Source organism: Triturus cristatus, chromosome 12 (assembly GCF_964204655.1).
Source record: "Triturus cristatus chromosome 12, aTriCri1.1, whole genome shotgun sequence".
In the NCBI taxonomy this organism is placed as follows: Eukaryota; Metazoa; Chordata; class Amphibia; order Caudata; family Salamandridae; genus Triturus; species Triturus cristatus.
Window position 1 is genome coordinate 83,668,029 of NC_140595.1, and position 16,425 is coordinate 83,684,453.

Below are 16,425 nucleotides of genomic sequence, written 5' to 3' on the forward strand. Positions count from 1 at the left end.
CTACCTTTTAATCAAGGCGGTATGACCTTCCCTGACTTTAGATTATATTTTCTCTCTGCTTTCCTTAGTCGTCTTCGCGGCTTGTTCATCCGTGACAAGCAAGCGCTTTATTGCTACCAATTTGCTTTAGGGGAGGAATCTAATATGTTTCTAGCCAAAGCTAACGACCCAAACTATTTCAAACGGGTAAAGTTCAAGACTATCAGAGACACTGTTAAAATTTGGCAACTTATTCTGGCTAAATTTAATACGTCTCTTTTCCATCCTCAATTATCTCTATGGGCCAATCCGGGTCTTCCGGGGATTTTTCACGACGTGATATTTTACATGTGAAAAACCACTGGAATAGAAACACTCGGGGACCTTCATGGTAACGACGGCCTTTTGGCCTTCGAGACACTAAGAACAATATATAAACTACCTTTAACCTCACAGTTTAAATACATTCAAATACACGACTATTTAATACGTAAAATAAAGCTACTAAACATCTTAGACTCAGATATCTGGAACTGTTTCTACTCTAATAAGGTTAGATCACTTATTAGTCTTGGTTATAAAGCTCTAACTTCGCTTAAATCAGACGACTGTGGGAATATTGCGGCAAAATGGAGCTCTCGCTTGGGTTTGAATATTTCTGCTAATCAGATATCATCTTCGCTAAGTAGTTTCAATCGCTCGGTCCATTCTTCAAGCTTGAGATTACAACAATATAAAACGATATTCCAGCTATACTACACTCCAGAAAAAATTTCAAAATGGTCCAACAATCGCTCCAATAGCGAACGGACAAGGTGTCCTAAATGCGACCTATCAGCCGCCAATCTTGAACATATGATGTTCACGTGTCCTCGACTCTCGGAATTTTGGTCTAAAATCAGCCAGGGTATGGCGCAGATTCTGTCACAACCAATCACACTAAGTCTGGCTAATGTACTTCTAGGCACTCCTTTGTTAAATTACTCATCTGTAGCCTCACAAGCTGACCTTATCAATATTTTGATTGGTTGTGCCAGACTGACCATCGCTAGGATGTGGATCTCAAGTAACCCACCACACGTGATGGAGTGGTGGCTTCTGGTCAAAGAAATTCATACCATGGAAACTTCTCTAGCCAAGATCAGAGGTCCTAAATCTCTTCAAAAGATAGATCGAATCTGGGGCTCCTCAACTCTATGTTAAGATTGATGCACCTAAAATTGTTTGTAATTTGGCCGACTTGGACAATCCTGGCAGGTCTGTCGATGCCCCCCCCCCCCCCTTTTTTTTTGGTCAATTTTATTTAGACTAGTTCCCGTATAAGTCATATATTTCTTGATTTCTAATTCTGATATGTTTCTCTATGCCCTGTTTGATATGTTTAATTGATTTCTCTGATTTGTTCGATTGTTTGACACTCGTTGTTCCGATCTCTTGTCCTGATCTCAATAAAAAAATGTAAAAAAAAAAAAAAAAGAGATTAAGGTACAGTAGATAGTGAAGCTTGTTCCATCATTTCTTCAAATGATGACCTATTTTGTGCTCCAAGTATGACTATGCCCCATCTTTTTGTGAAATCACATCTAAACAATATTGCAATTAAAGGGGAACCCTGTAGCCTTTATCGGGTTGGCATGTTAGTCCAATGTGCTATTAACAAAGGGTTGAAATTGTGACATTTCTCGGTGCTGCTCACCTGCCAAACAGGTATGAATACCTTTTGAATGCTTAAGCAAATGTTTGGGTATTACCAAGGGTGATCCGGTAGGTGCGATTTAATGTTAAATAATGTTAATAAACAGTAATAATCAATTACAATTGTGAGAAAGCAAGAAGATAAAATATATAAAAAGAAATGTAGTCATGTAGATTTTGATGTCAAGCCTGACAGACAAATGTTTAAGTTAATTTTACTTATTTAGTTGATTGTTTTAAACATGCCATTTTCAATCAAACAATAACGTTATGGCTGAACAGATCTGCTTTACATATTTAGGTCTCAGTCTATCGTATGTTACTCTTGGAGGAGGACCTTATGAGAACATTTTGTTGTGCACTGTAACATTTTTATTGTTCTGTGGTTTAAGGGTTTAAGTTATCTGCATCCATAGTTATTCTTACCACATTACTCTAATTTAATCCTCATAGAATTGATAAATGCTCCCTATTGACAGGCTAATAAGCATTTTCAAATATATCTTAGAACATTTCCATATTAGAAGGTCCATTACTCTCATTTAATCCTCAGAGAATTGATAAAAACTCCCTTTTTACAGGCTAAGCATTTTCAAATATATCTTAGAACATTAACACATTAGAAGATCCATTACTCTCATTTAATCCTCAGAAAATTGATAAAAACTCCCTTTTGACAGGCTAAGCATTTTCAAATATATCTTAGAACATTTCCACATTAGAAGGTTCATTACTCTCATTTAATCCTCAGCAGAAAATTGATGAAAACTCTCCTTTAACAGGCAAAGCATTTTCAAATATTTCTTAGAACATTACCATATTAGAAGGTCCATTAACTCTAGTAGTGCGATTATTTTGTTGATGAATTTGTAGAGCTACTGCTGCCCACACCTTTTGTATCCACCAAACCTCATCCCATTGCCCATGTGTCTCTAGCCAGACTCTTGGAAATATTTATACGATCCTCCATTTCACTATTCTGCAGAGGATTCAACAATATTTCCATCTTTTCCATGCATAATGCATAGATTCCTCACTGATAAAGTGTCTACATGTTATAAACCAGTTTAATACACCCATGGTTTGGCTATTGGCTGTCATATTATATTAATCTGGGCCTTCAATTTGCAGTGGAGGCTTCAACCTCTCTCCTCAATTAGCCCTTCTCTTCTATGAACACTCCTGTGTATTTCAATGTAGGGCCTGTTGAGAACATCGAAAACAACCTGGACAACGTGGTGGAGTCCATCGGGTGCACAGTGGAGCTGCAAATAAACCACACCAAGATGATGTGGAAAGTGATGATTGCACCTATAAAGAGCATTTTTGGAAATGTGGTGGTGAGTATGCATGGAGGAATTCAAGCTTATATGGGGTTGGGGAGGAAGCACTGTGAACTAGCCACAAGGTTAAGTACAGTGCTTCATAAATAAAAATAAGTAAATAAATGAGTTGAAATAGGTGAACTTCTAAGATTCCAGATTATTTCCAAAGAAACAGAGAAAACTGCTCTGGGAACATCTAAAGAACACATGCATGCTGGTCAACAGGTGAGAACCGACTGTATCTTTCACTTTCTTTTCATTAAAAATTCTCCAACGATGCTGAAGATATTTGAGGCATATGCCTCTTTAATATCTTCTGCAAATATTACACTTGACTAGACAAGGATTTTCCGAGTAGTTCGTGAACTACTAGTAGCTCCCCAGGAACCTGTAGGTAGCTCGCCTATGTGCAGCCCAGTGAACTAAATAAGAAGCCTTTGCTTGGTTAAATTAATATACCTGTACCAACTTGAAAAGTGCGTACTTGAGACATAAATGTGTGGATTTTCAGAATTCATAAGCTGATGTTTGAACAATGGTTGAGTTCCCAAAACATATTTAAAGCTGATGCCTGAGTGATAAAAATCAAACAGTGTTGGGGAGGCTGTAACTAATATTATTAACTTGGTGCTAGGGGCATTGCAGATAGGGGTGTTCCACACTGACAAAGCCTTTATCACAATACTGCTAGCAAGCCTGCCCGATGCGCTGAGGTGGTCACTGCTGGTAATCTTGCATATGGTGGGCACTAATGTAACCTCATCTGACATGGTTACTATTATATCTTGGATGATATTAGGAGCAGGGGGAGGTTTCATTGAACCTAAGTAGATCTTATTATAGAAAAGGTTAGAGCGCCCTGGACTAGACTACACTGATAGTTGCAAGGAAGGTTGGAAGATAGCTGGATGAACCTTTGCCCAAAAATAAGAAATTTTTCTTTCAGTCTGTTGATCCTTAACCCCAGTAGGGCTGGGTTGAAAACTGTCACATATCAAGGGTGTGTGCCTTGAAAGGAAAGTTGGGCTGAAGTAGAGTCAGACACATATCAGGGGTTGCTGCCTTTGGAATACTACTATAGCCTTAGAGCCCGTCATAGCGTGCTCTACGGGCCATTAAATGCCTGCTCCAGCGTTAAATGCCCGAAACCAAGGGGGCAGGCCTTTAATGGCCCGTATAGCCAGCTACATAGGGCCCTAAGGCTATTGGAACAAATGTACAAATTTGTAAAAACAAAAGCCTCTCGCAGCCCGAGGGGTTTATATCCCCTCAGGCCCTGAGATGCCTTTGTTCACAGCAACAGCTGTGAAATGAGAAAAAAAAACATTGGAATGTAGCTCTCCGGGCTTCTGCCGGCCAGTTGAAGGCGGGAGCACTCCATTGTCTTCAATGGAGCGCTCAACATTCCAATGTTCAAACAGAGTTTGGACAGAGCCTGTCATACGTCAAGCATGCCTGGCTACAAATGTCTAGAATAGTTATAGTACTGTAAATCAGATATTAAGACTACTGCATATTAAAGCCCCACATAACTCTTGGGTAAAACTAGTAACATGTTATGATTGTCTGCCGGTGAGATCCTAGTGAGATTGTCTCAAGTTACTAACCGAAAATGTGTCACTGCTCCTATCAGAAAGAAGCACAGGAACTCAGAAAAGACTCCAGCAAAATCAAAAAAGAGTTTGAACCGATTGAGGATCAGGTAAGGAGCGAAGCAGGCTTGAACAAAAAGACAGAGGCTAAGGAGGAGGCAAAGGCAATGAAGGAAGAAGAAGAGAGAAGAAAGAGGAAAGAGGAGAGGAAAAAGGAGGAAGAGGAGAGGAAAAAGAAGGAAGAGGGGAAGAGGAAAGAGGAGGAGGAGAGGAAAAAGAAAGCAGAGAAGAAAAAAAAGAAAGAGGAAGAGGAGAAAAAGAAGGAAGAGGAGAAGGAAAATAATGAGCCAGTTAATAAAGGTGCCAAGAAATTTAACCTCCCCACACAGAAGTTGTTCGAGATCAAGACCATGCTTCGTTGTGAATGTGAGTACATATCCTTCAAAATCACTGTGAGAAGGTATTAGTGACTTGTCAATACTACATCTCCCCTGTCTTTGAATAAGAAAAAATGAATTCTGTGCGAAAGCTCAAGTGCTCAACGTCACCATCAAAGTGCTGGGCATTAGCCTCTGAGCTTCAAGCACAGAGATGCAATACATTAAGTAAATATGTCCATAACATGGCCCAATTTCCCCCAATCAGTAAAACACCACAGGAGCCCAACTAGTACATTCACAAGAACCACAGTAGTAAACAGCAATCCACACCACTACCACCATCAAACTACAAAAGCTCATTGGTGAAGGGTTGCTACAAATAAAAAGCATTGTGTAGGGAACCAACCATCCCATCATATACCCTCCTAAACCCCTGTTCACTCTAACTCACTAGCAATACCCGACAAAGGTAAGAGGTAAATAAACTGACTCCCAAAAGGAAGCTCCAGAGGATTTACTCAGTGGACATGGTAACCTAGGCATCTGCTATTAGCGGGCAGGGTGCCCACAGAGCTGGGGGCATCCTGGTACTCTGTGACCCCTTTCCACCGTGTAGAGCGCCAAAGCCTGCCCAGTCAGAACCATTTCAAGAAGCAATTTTTCCACAAAAAGATTAGCACTAGAGCCCTCAGTGTTTTCAGGAACTCTAATGATGTGCACATTGTTGCTCCACGAGCGCCCCTTCGTATCATCCAGGTGCTCTGTGAGGTTCTTGACCTCTGTTAGAAGCTTACGTAACTGGGCCGTATTGTCTTTGACCACAGGGGTGGTGTGGGTCAGTACTTTCTCTGTGTCGGACACTTTCCCAGCCAGTTTGTTATGACTGGTAGAAAGACCACCAGGTCTAAAGTCACTGTTTTGATCTTGTATTCAAGAGCCACTTTCGTGTCCTTCATCGCCGCCAGAATGTGTTCATTGTGTGCTTCCAGCTGCCACTCTTTTGCAAGCTGTGGCCGGGAATTTGCCTGCTTCCACAGTTTGGTTTGGTTAGGTTGCACCATGCCTCCAATCGCTTCGAGGGGTATTCCGTCCCCTGGGCCAACCCGCCACACCACCCGCAAGCACATTTCGTCTCAGCCACAGTGCCATTATTTAATAGATCTTTAATCTACATATACTTACTTCCTTTAAGTATCTATATACCTTCCATGTACGTATGGAAATATATATTAGTTTCTTCTTCTTAAGCATATCCAATGTACATCCTTAGATCTTACCCTATACCTCTCTCAATATATCCTCTTCCTCAACTCTGACTCATCTCAAACCTCTTTCTGCTACTCTTTCCAATGCACTACCCTATTTTTCACCCTATCCCTCTATCAATATATGCTCTACCTCCGCTCTCTTCAACCCAAACCCCATACCACTACTATAATGCCCAAAATAACCTTTTCTAGACTCTTCCCTACTCTAACCCTCCTTGCATCATCTCATACCGCTTTTACTATTCCGATCCACCAAAGCAAGCCTTTCTAAACCCTTTCCTGACTCTTCCGCCTCCACATTCCTTTTACTCATTCCGAGCCTCCTCCTACTACTGTGACCTCCCCAAAAAGTCTAAATCCTTCCCTCTTCTTTCCCTCCACTATCCTTTTCAATCCAAATAACAGACTAACATGTCCACCTGTCAAATGTATGGGTTCCAGAGTAGCGTGCTACTTGCCAAAAAAAACCCAAAACGCTTCAACACCTCATCAGGGGTAGCAAGCGCTATATAAATGCAAACCTTTTTTCCTCTTCCATCCATCCTCTATCTTTCTCAATCCAAATAACTGACTAACATATCCACCACTCAAATTACTTTCATATTTCACTATATTAATTCACCACTAATCCTTTATGGGTTTCAGAGTAGCGTGCTACTCGCCGAAAAAGCGCTTCAACGCCTCGTCAGGGGTAGTAATCGCTATATAAATGCAATTACAATACAGTACAATACTTCAACCCATGTGAATATCTGCCCATCTCTACCTTCAATGCTGGGTGTTACAGATCTCTGGCACTTCATCAAAACATCCTGGAACACTACTTTGCACAGATGGGAAGACCAATACTGCCTACACTTGGCTTCCTGCCCTGCCTCTCTTTAAATGGTTGTGCAACACAGGAGGCACACAACCTACTTCAAGTCTGTCACCTTTAAAATTGCATGAAATAGCTTGGCACAGAGGCATTTACTTTCTGGGCAAATATTTGAGAATAGGTAGTATTATAAAAAAAGATGTGATGGGTCTATCTGACCTGCTTACATTGTAACTTTACAGCATCTGCACAATCCCACCTATGTACACTGTGGCTTAACAATGCGTTTTCTCTCTTTATATATTTATTTGAAGCATTAATTGGGTGTGTGATGGCCCAAGAGGGTGAAGAGACACTGCTAAATGAGCTACCAGCATTCCATGCCAAATATCTAAAAAAGTTAGGCCTTGAATTGCTTTCTAAAATTAAACAAGTTAGTTTGACATCTCAATTTGAATGATATTGAGTTCCACCTGGTCGCAAATTATCTGCCACCCAGGCAATTTTGTTTACCGTGGGTAGCTGAAGAAAACACGTTGTGGAAGATCGCAGTGTTCACAAAAGTGAATAAAATTAAAATGAGGACGCAGCCATGTAATCCTTTAAATTAGACAAAGAGTATTGAAAAGTAGATGCTTAACATTAAGGAGTTAATGCAGGGTCCACAGATTAACTGAAATAGGTGGAGGATGTGGTAAATTCAGGAGCAATTGAATTAGATATGCTTGGAGACCAAGTCAGAGAGCATTGGCATAATCCAGTTGGGATCCAACCACTGGTTGAATGATGGGATAATGAGCAAATTTAGGGATAATAAGGAGAATTTCTTTAGAAATTTCAGATGATGAAAGCATGTAGAAGAAATGCTGAACTTGGCCATCTCTGCAAACTCACCCCCAAACACTTTACCTACACCCTATTTTTGCTGAATTCGGTTTTTGTTGGCCTTAAGACTATGGGCACTTTACCACTGCAACCAATGCTTGTTCTCACACTCTAAAACATGCTAACTTTGGCTTACACCTGACAGACATACTAAGAGGCAGATGTATCATTATAGCAGTTTGCGAGTCCTTATTAGCGATTTTTAGAGAATAGCTATTAAGGACTCGCAAAATGCTATGTAGATAGTAATCGCAATAATTTTTGCGATTCCTAAATATTCCTCAATAGCGCATCGCAAATTGCGATTCGCAATTAAGGAATCCCTTCCCATTCATTGCTATGGGCCAAGAGGCGCATAAGAATGAATGGGAATTGCATGCGCAATTTGCGAGTACCCAATAGGAACTCGTAAACTGTGCATACAATTTCAAGGGTGCAAGGGTTCCAAAAGGACACCCTGCTGCACCTCTGAAATGTGCATGTGTGCACATGTGGCGCATGTACATGCCCTAAGGGCATGTATGTGTGCCACATGGCACTTTGAAAAAAGCAAAAAAGTGCTTTTTTCAAGGAAATTGCAAATTACCACCAACTTGAAGTTGGTGGTAATTTGCGATTCCTTACAGCAATATCGCAATTTGCGATGGCTACTAGAAAAGCATTTAGGAAATTGCAAATTGCGATTCTCTTAATGCATGCGCAAAATAAGGAATTGCAAGCTTAGCGATTCCTTATTTTGCGAGTAGGTTTTACTTTCTTACATTGCACACAGCTAAATTGTGATTGCAAACGATGAAATTCAGCGAATTTCAGCGTTTGTAATCGCAATTTAGCTTGATACATCTGGCCCTTAATCCCTAGTAAAGTGGTATACCATATACCCGGGACCTGTACATTAAATGCTACTAGTGAGGACGCAGCACTGTACCATCCAATTAAGTAGCCCATTAAAAGATGTCTTTAGGTCTGCCATAAAGCCTGAATGATGTTTTAACCGGCAAATTTGACCTGCCAATATAAACTCCCTGCTAGGCCTTAACCTACACTTTTATTACATATAATTCACCCCTAAGGTAGGCACTGGTAACCCATAGAGCAAGGTGCATTGTCATTAAAAGGTCGGGCATGTGCTTTTAAGTTTTACATGTCCTGGTAGTGAAAAACTTCAAAATTCATTTTTCACTACCAAAAGGCCTACCTCTCCCATAGGATAACATTATTTTGCCTTGTTACATTTACTAAGTGTTAACTTTTGATTGGGAACAGGTCAAAATTGAATGCTTGGTGTCTGAGAAATTATAATTTAAAACCCTCTTTAATGGAAGAATCAGATTTTAAGTTACAATTTAGAAAATATCATTTTTAGAAAGTTGCAAAAAGAACAACTGATGGACAGAATGAAGAACAATGTCATACATTCATCCCGGTACAGAGATCTGGGCCAAAATCCATCGTTTTTGTGCTCCCCATGCCATTCCAGTTTGAACCCAGCCATATGCAAATCAGTCTTGACTCTGCTCCCTATGGGAACAGTCCAGCCCGAACTGCCAGGGAAGGTCACCCCTGGACTGGAAACAAGCATCCTAGGACCGGTGGTGAGCAAAAGAACAATGGATTAAACCCACATCTATGTGACTGGGGGTGAATGTTTGCATTGTTCAGCATTCCGTCCATCAATTGTTCCTTTTACTTTTAGAAAGTTGGCATTTTTCTATTTGGTAGATGCAGTCTGTTCCTGGGTCACATGACTGGGTGCAGTTGGCATTTGGACTTTGTTTATTCCTCCCAGACAGCTACAAAACAGAAGAATCAGGTGTGTCTGGGTGGGCCCTAATTGGCAAGAGGGGGGTGGGGGGGGGGGAGAGCTTGACAAAGTCGCACTTGCAACAACTGAATAGGCTGTGCCCTCCCTTCACACAAATGACTTGTCATCCCTGCATTGTTTATACAGACAGCAAGGAGACAGGGCAGGGGAAGCAGGGAGCATCAAGCACTTCAAAGGGAATTCTCTAGAAACTTCTCCTTCTTCAAAGAAGGCACCAGTAATAAAAATAGGACCCTCAGATCAACTCTTCAGTTCACTTTCTGGACCTGTAGAAGGACTCTCAGGAGACTGTCTGTTGCTGTGGCCTACTGTGCACTCCACAGGACTGCTTTGATGCACCTGGAAGCACTGTCTTGCTGCCTGAAGTCCGCCTTGAACTCTCAGATACATGCACTGCTGATTGAGCCTTGTTATGCTGCTTGGACCCAGGATTAACATAGTGACACCAAAGGCTAGTTGCCTGACCTCCTGATCAGAGAGTGAGAGACAGAAAAGGCTCAGTAAGTCCTACCCCCAAGTGGTGCCCCTCCAGTCCTAGGCCTTGGTGCCCAGATAAAAAAAAAAATCCAAGACTTGGGACTTAGAATTGTTTTGGCTAAAACTGCTCTTAGAACAGAGAGAAGACTGGGCACAACTTGCTTGTCTATCCGCACAAGGTGCATCGACGGTCGGCCTGACTGACTTCGTGGCAACTCCCACTACGGTCTTCTCCGCAGCAGCAAATCCTGTTCAGTGTTTTTTCACTAAAGGGGTATCCGTCTTTGTGGAACTCTTTTTGGCTACAGGCTTCAGCCTTGTTCCACTTGAAATTTTTGACTTCCAAAAAAGAGACTTGGAGCCAGATGCACAAAGCTTTTTCAGCTTACAAAAGACCCAATTCAAAGATCTGGGCCTTTTGCAACTGGAAAAAAGCATTTTTAAATGTACCAAACCCAATTTTCAATTCAGTAACTTATTACCGAATTACAAAATGGGTTAGTGATTCGGTATTAGGAAGGTGGGTGTTAAGTTCTAATAGCAGCTCGCAATGGTATGTAGGAATGTTTTGCGACCGAAATACGGTCGCAAAACATTCGCATTTTACCTCGTACTTTAAGTGCGCGGTAATCCAGTCGCAAACAGGAAGGGGTCCCCAAAGGAACTCTTTCCCTTTGTGAATGGTAGTGAAAATTTTTTTAAGAGCAGGCAGTGGTCTCCCAGACCACTGCCTACCCTTAAAGTGAAAGAAAATGTTTCATTTTTTTTTTTTTTTTAATACAGCCCGTTTTCCTTTAAGGTAAAACAGCATGCATTAAAAAGAAATGTTGCTTTATTTAAAAGCAAACACATCATGGTGATCTGCTGTCCCCAGCAGACCACCATCCCTGGGTTTTTAGCGATTCCCAATGGGTCGCAAATTGTGACCTACCTCATGAATATTAATGATGCAGGTCAATTTTGACCTAGGGGCAATCGTAAACAGTGTGTTGTACATAGATGTTTGCAATTTCCCAATAGCAAATTGCTAAAATTTGCTATTAGGAAATCGCTAAACCAAAGCTATGCACATCTGGCCAAAGGTCCGAACATGGAACTCTTGACTGCTACTTCGTCAGTGGCTCCCTGATGACAATGCCTCCCTCTCAGACACCGCCTGCAATCTCACCCCACTGAACTTTTTAGAGACTTTTTATTCAAATTTCCTCTTCGTCAGAAGGTAAGCGCCGACGAGGCCCAACCCCTTTTTGTATCCGTCTCGCGTTCCAATTGCGTTTGGCCATATTTTTCCACTTTGACCCAGTGCTGACCCACTCTCACACGACTAGATGTCTGTGGGTGGCGCTTGGATCTTTTAGGCACTAGTTTTTACCTTAAAATTTAAAAATTCGTAACTCTGGTTCTACTGATTGGATCTTTGTCATATTGATGTAAAATAATTTATTAAAATGTACTCTATTTTTCTAAACTGGTGTGGGATTTTTCTTGTGTTGTGTTTTCATTTTATCACAGTTTGTGTGATTTACTTATTGCCTCAAAGTTAAGGCTGACTGCTTTTTTTTAAAACCAACTTTATTGAGTTTTGCAAGTAGACTTTGCTGATACAATTGGTATCTGTTCACGGTATGAGTACACATGTATAAATATCACAGTGCGAGTGGTTCAGTTACAATGCTGTAATACAATTGCTGCCTTCTGGCGTTATCATACATTTTCATAATTTGTCCGTCTCTTATTACGTCTTTACCCACCACTAATCTACTATATATGATAGTTATAACAGGAGGTCAATATTCCTATTACTTATAATAAACAATCCTGGTCCCCCCACCCCACCCAAAAGTTAACTAACTGGGCATCACAATTGGTATCTGCACCGGTTTTAAGAAAAAAGCAATATAGCATTACTTGCAGGCAGGAAACATTTGCAAGGAGCCTATTTCTATTTTACACTTCTAGATCATAGGTCACATTGCTCATTGTAACTTTTTGTCTGGTTTCTGCGGCTTAGGGCGGTACAGTTGCAGTTCTGTAGTGTATTAGCGGTGTGGGCGACTTGCGCATCTATCTATGCAGTAGCATCTGCAAACACTACAGTTGTTTGTGTATTCCCGTCCCATGTTTGAAGGACTCCCAAGCCTGACTGCTTTTGTGTCAAGCTACCAGAGGAGTAAGCATAGGTTAATTTAGTGACTTTTATGGTTCACCCTGACAGCAATTGTGGCTTAGCACCCAAATCAATCAACAACCCAATCTCTCACAAGAAACTTTGTTAATTTGAGGGAGAAAGCAAAAGGGCTCATCAATAATGAATCATAAATTTCTTACAGACCGCACAGGAGTGGAACACTAATCAGGTTAATTCATCAACATTTGTGACAAACATGTTTCATAAATGAATACCATTCAGACTAAGGTCTGACAACTCTGTACTATATGGTAGATTAATTAAGCAAGCCAATGAATGTCAATGTAATCAATCCTGCTTCATTCCAGACAGGAGCACCAAGCAGTATATATCAATCAGGTATTGATAAAGCGAGGCATATCACCCGTGAGGGTCTAAAGGTGCTGGAGTTGCTAACTGCATCGTGGTGATCTGCTCATTCAAACAGCCAGTCTGGAGTCCTTTCCTGAATTGCTGGATCGATGGTGAGGTCATGAGGTGCAGGGGAAGGTCATTCCAAGCTTTGCCTGCCAGAAGTCAGAAGGAGCATCCTCTGCTGTTGCCTGGATCTGGGGGTGTCTGCGAGATGTCTGGTCGGTTGGTGGAAGGTCATGCATGTGTTGATATGTGCTGGTCCCACTATGTGCAGGGCTTTGTATGCGTGGGACAACCTCTTGAACTGGCATCTCTTCTGGATCGGTAGCCAGTGCAACTTCTTGAGGTGGGGTGTAATGTGGGTCTGTCTGGGGAGGTCGAGGATGAGTCTTGCCATGGAGTTTTGTATTGTCTGTAATCTCTTCAGGAGGCGAGTGTGTTCCCGTGGTCCAGCCTGCTGGTGATGAGGGCTTGCATGATGGCCCTTATGGTGTTGACTGGGTACCACCTGAAGATTTTAGCTGTTTCTTCATACATTGTTTGCTGTCGAAGGTGATGCTGAGGTTGAGGGTGTGGTCTGTCGGGGCGGGGCATGGGACGGTAGTTCTACAGTTCTGCTGGGTAAGCGGATGTTTTCTTCAGAAGGGGCCTCACTTCAGTGTGTTTCCAGTCTTCAGGGAAGGAGGCTGTGGTGATGGAGGTGTTCAGGATTTTCTTGAGCTCGTTGGTAATCATCTTGCTCCATAGGTTGAAAATGTGGTGGGGACAGGGTCCGTGTGTGCTCCTGAGTGCACGGCGTTTATGATGGAAATTGTGGCTTTAGTTGTGAGAGGATCTCAGTGGATGAGGTGTTTGGGGTTTGTGTGTGTGAGCAGGCTGATGCTGTCAGCGGTGGGGGGTTGGGATTTGAGGTTTTCGTAGATGACTGAGATCTTGTCATGGAAGAAGTCCGCCAGGGTGTCACACAGTTCTTGGGGGGGGGGGGGGGGGGGTTATGTCGTTCTCAACGGCTGCAGGGTTGGAGATTTCTCTAACAATGTCGAAGAGCTCCTTGCTGCAGTTTGTGCTGGCTTCTATGCGGTCTACTAGGGCATTCTTCTTTGTTTCTTTCATGAGGCGATGGTACTGGTTGAGTGCTGTCTTGAAGGTGGTATGGTTGCCAGTCTCTTTGCCGGTGCACCACTTCCTTTCTCGTTGCCGGCTCGTGTGTTTAGTGGATTTCAGCTCCATGGTGAACCATCTGGCCTTTCTGTCAGGTTCTTTGGATTTGACTTACTTGACGGGTGCAACTGTGTTGGCGCATTCTGTGATCCACTGGGAGAAGTTTTTAACCAACGTTTTCTGGGTTGGATGTTGTGTGGGGGAGGTGGCAGTTGAGAGCATTGTTCCACTTGTCTTCTAATATCTTTTTCCAGTTTCTGCTTGTGGAGCTGGTGGGCATGGTGCCAGTGTTGGTAGGTCCTGAGATGGTGAAGTGGATGCTGTAGTGGTCAGTCCAGGTCAGCTTTGAGATGCTGTTGTACTTGAGTCTGTTGCTGGACGCGAAAATGGAGTCGAGTGTGTGCCCTGCGAGATGGGTGGGGGTCACCTGGGCTATATATGGCATTGGTTGCCTGTATATGGCATTGGTTGCCTGTATGTAATGTAATGTAAAGGAGTTTTGTAAAGCGCAACAGTTACCCTGAGGCATCCAGGCGCTGGTGGATAGAGAACTTCTGCTGGGGTGGATCGCTAGTGGATGGTTTTATTTAGATATTTTTTGATTAAAGAGAAAAGTTTTTAGTTGTTTACGAAAGGTGAACAAGTTCGGGTATGGCAAGGATTGGTGAGTCTGCCAAACAGGTAGTATTGGCATAGTTAGACCTGTCCAATTTCTTTGACTCCCTTAAGTGGACCTATCTATTTCGGGTGCTGGAGATAATTTACCTAGGTCCAAAGTACCAAGAGTAGGTAAAGCTGCTCTACAGGGAACCGTTGCATACGTTAGGAGTAAATGGCGAATACTCTGCAATGTTCCCCTTGAACAGAGGCACACGGCAGGGATGTCCACTGTCTCCTATGCCCTTTACCCTGGCAATGGAGGCACTAGCATGCTACGTAAGCAGGGATCTCCTGGTGCGAAGCCTGCAATGGGAAATGGAATGGAGAGAGAGAATCTCATTGTATGCTGATGATATTTATCTGACCTAGAGCCCTCCATTGACAGGATAATGTAAATAGCGCAAATGTTTGGAAAATACAGCGGGTTCCGCAATCATAAGTCAAAGTTAGTTCTTTACCAACTGTTGTCATGGATACCGGCAGCACCAATATGAGAAAGTTATCAGTTCTGCCAACAGAGATTTCAATACTTGGCAATCTGTATTACTTGAACCATTGAGGATTACTTCAGAAAAAAACCTCTACAATATGCTGGAGAAATTTAGGGTTGGCACTGCACATTGGGAGACACAGCCACTCTCGTTGCTAGGCAGGCCTGTACGTATAAAATGATAGTGCTTCCCAAATATATTTATGCCCTAACAAAATACACTGTCATGCCGGAAAGCTTCTTTCAGAGTGTAAACAGTGAACTGAGGCAGCGACTATGGAATGATAGCATCTCAAGAACAGCGGTGTCCAAATTAATCCAGGGAGTGGATGATGGAGCTTTAGCTCTCCCAGACCTCAAAAGATTTTACTGGGGTATGCAGTTACTAGTAGTTAATGACTGGGTTTTCGCTGAGCCTCTGTGAGGCATAATTGAGCAATAATGGGCCAAAAGGATACCAGGCACCATATATGGAAAGAAAGGAAGAGCTATTTGGCTGGCCTATATGGCGGGAGTGCTGCAGATATGGGATATGGCACTGGGACAGATGTGGTGGCTCTCAACCCTATCAGGAGCCATCCACCTGTGGGACTCTTGGCTACTGGATGAAATGCAAAGGCTATCCAGAGTTGATTGTTGGGCCCTCATAGGGATCGGTAAACTGGGACATGTATGGGAGGATGTGGATATAAAGACGTTTCAAGCACTTAAGGAGGAATATTGATGCAAAAGGGAGAGGCCTTTTGTTTCCCGAGACTCAGGCCTGCTCTTTATATTATGAAAGGAACACAAGTAGAGGACACTAATTTGCTGATACCGATAACATACCTCTGGAAGCGCTGCCCATGACAGAGCTAATTTGTATGGTTTACCTAACTTTGGCTGTCACTACATTGGCCGATTTAAAGGTGGCTGTCAAGCTTAAGAAAAAAACAACTGCGTTACACCCCCCCTCCACTCCCTCCCCCTGGACTTCACTAGCAAAGAACTTGGGGAGAAAAACAAGAAAGCCAATAGTAGAGGCTGTTTCAACTTCCCTGGGAGGCTCTCACAGCCGCCCATTGGAAATTGCGTTAAAAATTTTGGGCGCTGTGGTTTCTCCTACTAATTGCCTGACCAAATTGGAGGAAAGAATGGGAAAAGCAGAAGGGAACTAGCAATATTGTTAAATTGTTGGAGAACCTGGAATCCACAATTTGTCATCTGGCCATCCCCCCCTCTAGTGTTCCTTTTCCTGTGTTGCAAGCTTCTGACCCTGTGCAGACAGGGCTCCCTTATGTTCCAAATATCAGAGCCCCCGCAGTTCCTAAAGAGGATAAGGTCAGTCGC

General features: G+C 42.5%; 1 protein-coding gene across 1 annotated transcript in view; it reads left to right on the forward strand.

Annotated features, from left to right (window-relative positions):
* The window catches only part of DCST1 (DC-STAMP domain containing 1), a 249,222-nt gene that overhangs the window by 78,442 nt on the left and 154,355 nt on the right, over positions 1-16,425 (forward strand). The window contains exons 9-10 of the mRNA XM_085637022.1: positions 2,875-3,014; positions 4,633-5,017. Of these exons, the coding sequence (XP_085493148.1) occupies positions 2,875-3,014; positions 4,633-5,017 (525 nt within the window). The remainder of the gene's footprint in view (positions 1-2,874; positions 3,015-4,632; positions 5,018-16,425) is intronic.